This window comes from Cryptotermes secundus, unplaced genomic scaffold, assembly GCF_002891405.2.
Source record: "Cryptotermes secundus unplaced genomic scaffold, Csec_1.0 scaffold1264, whole genome shotgun sequence".
NCBI lineage: Eukaryota > Metazoa > Arthropoda > Insecta > Blattodea > Kalotermitidae > Cryptotermes > Cryptotermes secundus.
Window position 1 is genome coordinate 383,110 of NW_019738985.1, and position 6,066 is coordinate 389,175.

Genomic DNA, 6,066 nt, shown 5'->3' on the forward strand with positions numbered 1-6,066 from the left:
TATAAACACCAGCACATATCAGTCTCTGGTGTTTATAGCTTCAGAGCAAACAAAACACATCATTCATAACAGAAACAGCTCGCAATAGCCACAGGAACGTTGCTGCAAGACAGGCATATGTAACGACGACTTAGCGCTCTTAAACGCGTGTGTCATTAAATACAGTCCTCCTGACAACAGGCCAGTGAAAAATCTAACAATCTACAGCAAAACCATCAATTATTATGGGCGTTATAACATACGTGTGCAGCTGGACGAAACATACACGTCGAACCCCCCCAGACGATTTAAATACCTGACGAAACATACACGTCAAACCACGGCAACGGGTTAAAATAATTCTCAACTGCTTCTGACAGACTACTAAGGCCTATCACAACAAAAACTGTTCCTATCTGATCTGGCAGGGAAGTCAGTTGCTGATCCAGTAAAAAGTTTATTATACAAAAATTGTATATCATAGTAGATACAGCAGTTAAATCGTCTGGGGGGGTTNCAGCAGACTTCAAATGAGATCTTGTTATATCAGTGACAAAAACTGAACACTGCACCACAACAAAGTTGGGGAAGACATATGTGACAGGGGATCTTACATGAGTAACCATTGTATGTACTGTGTGTGGGTGTGTGTGTGTGTATATACACACACACACACACACACATATGCAAAGATTCTCAGTAATAATTCAAATAAAAATCTTGTAACTTGTAAATTACTGACCCTAACACAACTGTCAACACTAAATGAAATACAATGAAAAATACATTTTGAGTTTCTTTTTGGAGATAATGAATCTGAATGTTACACAAAAGAAAAACTCCCCTGCTCCCCAATATGGCCCTGGACTTCCTAATGGACAGGATGCGGGCCATTCCTATCCCAAGTCGTGCTGTCACCTGCCGAAAGACCCAAGGTGCTACAGCAGTGTCCTGCAGAAACGAAATGTTACACTAGAAGTGTACGTTGGTTTGTTAAGTTCGGCACCTTCAGGCCATAAAATAGAACTCTATCAGATATTTCTTAGCAAATGTGCACCTTATGACCAGGAAAAAAGATGCATCAAAGTCTTGAACAAATATTTCCGTAAGAGGTACTATTCACATAGTTGCACATTACTTCTAACCATTACCTTTCTGTGTTCTTAACCAAATGGTGTTCACTGCTCCTCTGCTCCAGTCTCCATTTTGATTTGCTGCTGTGTTACAAACACAGACTTCACACCTAGACTTGACCCTGGACTGGTTACTGCCTGCAAAATAAAGGAACACTATAAATTCTCAAACACCAGAGAATTAAATGACAAAGTTATTTCTGTAATTAAGTACAGTTCCACCATTCTTAACCTATGTACTAGATGGAGGTGTGCAGTCAACTTCATGCCCCTGCCACTTCACTTGAAAGGAAACAGCCCCTGTACCCATTGCACAGCAGACTGTGTGGAATCTACAGAAAACTATGGAGATGAGAAAAATCTCTTTCCCCTGTCAAGAACTAAACCCTGACTCCTTGGCTGTCTAGCCCACAGCCTAGTCACTACACTGACTGAAGTAACCTGGCTTCTATTATATTCATTCATTCATCGGTAATCTGTCATACGACAGGTCCACAGTCTCTTCCAAAACAGTTCCTCCACTTAATGCGATCTCAAGCTTTCTCCTTCAGTTAAAATATCTTCTTCGGTCTTCTTCCTCGTCTTTTGGGCACTTCTATCTGCCCCTCCAGTTTGTTTGTCTCCAGAGGAAACATCTCTATTATATATGGAGAACAAAATAAATTTAACATTTCCTGCCTGTTGAGGTCATAACTGCAGTATCATTTTGGTTCCACATTTCCTAAATAACTGTAAATACAGTAATCAAGCCTACAACTTAAAACCCATTTTCGTTTTCTCGAAAAGCAGTACATACCTGCGTCGTACTGGCAGTGCTTCCAGAGTTTGCCATGCACACCACAACCAGCTTTGTCATTTGCTGGTTTGGGGCTGTTGCTTGGACAATTTTCTGAGTTGCAACTGATTGTGAGGCAGTCACAAACTTGACCACTGCTGAATTGGCATTGCTTGCTGGGGCAGATGATGCCTGTAGGGCTTGCACAGGCAATCGAACTATGGACTCCTACAAATTGTACAGATAATAAATTATTTGCTGTTATATATATATATATATGATAGATTATGACAGATTTTGATAGAATAACACTAACATTGGAGTACTAATTCCCACAATAGCAAATAACATCAACTAATTTTAATTTTAATTTTAAATAAGCAAGAAGTCCCAGTCACCATACATCCATAAACCAGTGACAGCTGAGATTTGGGTTTTGTTCACATGACCTCTATAGCAGATGCTCTGTGCGGTGCCCATTCACTTCAACCAACTTTCAGCTCTTCCTTACAGAGGTGCACTCTCGAAAGCTTCTGGTTTCACTCGAACATTATGACAGGCATCCTATATTCACTGCTGTAAAACCTCAACATCACTGATTGGTGCCTAATACACCACAGTCTTTAGGTGCCCCCACATCCAAAAATTCAAAGAATTAAGGACAGGGGATCATTCAGGCCAGTTGAATGGACCTACACTCCTATTCAGTTTTCACTGGAAGTCTGGTTCAGGTGCTCTCTAACAGTGAAGAGAAAATATGGTTATTCCTCATTGTGTATGAACCACATATGTTGTCACTGATGAAGAGGTACATGTTCCAAGAGTACTGCTAAATCATTCATCAAAAAATGATGGAACACTGAGACTGTTAGTCTGCTAGGTACAACAGTTTGGCCTAAGAGTTGATCACCTAAGATGGCCATGTAGACATATGGAAACTCGCTGTTGATATCTTGATGCCACAGTGCTGCGGGTAATGTTGCCCACCCACATATGGGTATTATGAAAGTTCACAATACTGTTCCGTGTGAATCCTGCTTTATCAGTAAACAGGATGTTGGCTACAAATTGCGTGTTTACAATGCATTTTGCAAGATGCCACTGGCAAAACTCCACCCTTGCATGATGGTCAGGAGGAGTGAGGATTTGCAGTCTCTGGATGTGGTATGGGTAAAGTGACTGTTCCTGGAGAATTCTCCAGACAAGGGAACACTGATACCTTCAGCAGCTGCAGGATCTTCTGCCACTCTTCTAATATGCAAACTTCTTGAAAACACACCCATATTTCAGCAGGCACTGACTTCTGGACATATGTTAACTAGGCCTTTTTTTTACTCATTTAACTGAGTAATATACCCCCTTAAAGCCCATAACCACTTTTTAATCATTCTGTATAGATGACATTCTTCATTCCTAAGTTTCACTCTGAAAATTTAAGAGCAATCTTCATGAGTCACACAATTACTCATTGTAAAACCACAAATACAGCTAAAATAAAATTACAAACCTTATATAAGGTTGACTCTGTGAACCTCCTTTCATCAAATAACTGATGAAAAAAACTGTAAAGGCACTTTATGCAAGATAATGCAATAGCACAAAATGTAACCAATTCTATGGTTGCATTAGATGAAGTCTTTGATCAATGAGTCATTATGTCGAGGACTGCGATTCTCGCAATCACCTGATTAAAATCCTTGTAAATTTTACATGTAGGGCATGCTGAGAGAAGAACTACAGTTGAACAATCCACACTTTTTGTTGGAACTTTTAAGAATATGCAGTGTTTCTTGGATAAGAAGTTTGTGTATATTAAAGTTTTCCCTCATCAAGAAGTTTGATTTTCAAAGTCCCATTAAAACACTCAAAAGAATTCTGTTAAAATTTTCCAAGTATAAAGTTCTTATATGTTCTCCAATTTTAGACATTCATTTTGGAACATATTCTTTTTAATATCCCATTTAATATATTTCCTGCATTCCACACAATTTGCAAGTTTGATCACAACATGTTTTAAAAGGCCTTAAACCATTATTCATTTCTCAATAGTAAAACTGTACCACAGTTGATGATAATCAATTGCAGACTGTTCCAGAACTTGTACCTGACCCACTGACTGTTCATCTCCAGTTCGGATTAAACAGAATGCAATGATTTGGCAGGAGGAACAATATTATAGAGAAAGTAGAAGTATCTCCAAATAGCATGTGCAACTTTTAGGCGGTACATTATGACTTGTGTTTTAGCACTAAGGTATTTGTCACGTATCCTGGTTATTTCGACAGTTCGTGGGTTCTGGATTAGATGAATCGATTTATTGGATATTCACCAGGCAGAACTACAAATAGTTGTAACACAATCTTACTGTATCTATAACCCTTTGCACCAAGTGACTTTTATGACGTCCCTATAAACAAAGTCCTACGTTTCATTCAAAGTGTAGGATTAATAAAGGATTAATCCAAAAGGGAAGCACAATAGATAATTGGTCACAGTGCGAGGGCCGGTTTTTATGGCTCACCCCTCACACTCATACTCATAACCCTTTGCAACTATGCATAATAACACCTGAAAGGTTACTTCAACTACACCACATAAAATAAAGACTTCACTTCTGACTTCAGTCTGTCTTCTGTTGGTCAATTCTCTCCCTGAGGTAGGTTCTGGCTGAACCGTATGGAGATCACCCCCTACAGCACTTGAGTTATTGCATTCTTCGCTGTTCCTGTGCTTTGCAGGTTTGTTGCCATGTGAATGGACGTGACTCTGTATGCAACGTATTGTTTCTTCAGTCATTATCCGTTGCTGCGGAAACATGTTCCAACCATTCGCCATCCAGCAGTGCCGCCTTCTGTGTTGCCATGGGAACGTGCTCAGTGAAGCCCCAACCAGCAGATAGGCAGATTGCAGTTTTCAGGCATTATGTCACAGTTCTGGTGTTGCTACCATATTTCCAAGTTAACCCCAATATTATACATCTGCATTTATATAACTTAAATATTATGAAACAATTGCTTGAGATCAAAACATAACAGTATGTCCAAAAAATGAACCAATTTTACATTTCCCTTTCAAGAAATGCTCCTCTTAGGAAGTTCTTTTCTGCAGATATCCAGAACAACTTATCCATGAAACACTGTATTAAGCATGAAACTTCCGATATTCCCATACGGCATCAAAGATGTGTCTGAAAACCTATTCTTACAATGTAAAGGATACTTAAAAGCAGATGGTGGTCATTTCGATTCTTCAACACGATAAGGCAAGATGAACTACAGCAGAAAAAATGGGTTATGAATTCTTGGCCATTGTGGCGGGGGTCTGTGAGAAGAGCACTATGCCTGCCTTGGGAACCAGACTACCAATATGGTCTTACGAAAAAGTAATAATTAATCGTTGTGTATTGATGGTTTTACATAAATATACAGTGGACCAAAAAATTATCATCATCAATTTATCATTTCATCATTTAATGTTCAATTTCAATGATGTGAAGTTGATAATTTCAGTGTTCTATTTCCTCCATTTTAAGATTTTAATTTGGAGCTCAAATCCTCTGCAAAACCTTAAACAAGGGTTTCACTGTATTTGGTTAAGCCATACCACACTCACCTGACTTGGAGTCGTTGGCCGAGACGTTAAAATGACATACTTTGATGCATTATTGCTAGCAACAACAGGCCTTGGTGCTCCAGCACCACCCATCATGATTGTTCGTCCAGTTCCAGGTTGAGATGGACCTAAAGCAACATCAATCAAAATCTGTTACAGTGGAGCCCCAATTTAATGTTCAACATCAGTGATCTCACATCAGTAACCTCAGTCTTAAAATTACTTCCATTTGAGATTTACCTCAATTTAAAGTCCAAATCTACTGCTCCAAAATTTAAACTTAAAACAGTGCTTTACTCCACACATTCTGTAATAACATATATTTGAGCAAGTAACTTTCCGGTCTACAAAACCGAAATTAACGACTGTGGGGATTCATCGTGGTGACCACAAGATGCCCTCTGTCCACTACAGTTGGCACTAACTTCGCCGATAAGCGGTGGTTGTTTGGTCGGTATAGTTCGCTTGTGGACTAAAACCAAGGAGTTTGTTTCTTGTTTCTGTGCAAGTAACTTAAAATAACAGCAAAAAAAAAAAAAAAAAAAAAAAAAAAAAAAAAAAAAAAAA

General features: G+C 38.9%; 1 protein-coding gene across 9 annotated transcripts in view; it reads right to left on the minus strand.

Moving 5' to 3' along the window:
* Nucleotides 1-6,066, minus strand: part of LOC111871551 (transcription initiation factor TFIID subunit 6) — a 58,155-nt gene that overhangs the window by 16,651 nt on the left and 35,438 nt on the right. For 8 of the 9 annotated variants that reach the window (XR_002844049.2, XM_023864738.2, XM_023864740.1 and 5 more), the window contains 3 exons: nt 5,500-5,627; nt 1,909-2,115; nt 1,131-1,250 (listed from right to left, as the gene is read on the minus strand). Coding sequence is in view for 8 of the 9 variants with exons in the window: in XM_023864738.2 (XP_023720506.1) it covers nt 1,158-1,250; nt 1,909-2,115; nt 5,500-5,627 (428 nt within the window). In the remaining variant the exon portion in view is untranslated. Of the gene's footprint in view, nt 1-502; nt 931-1,130; nt 1,251-1,908; nt 2,116-5,499; nt 5,628-6,066 lie in introns of those variants that run through there. The other variant, XM_023864734.2, reaches the window with a different exon arrangement.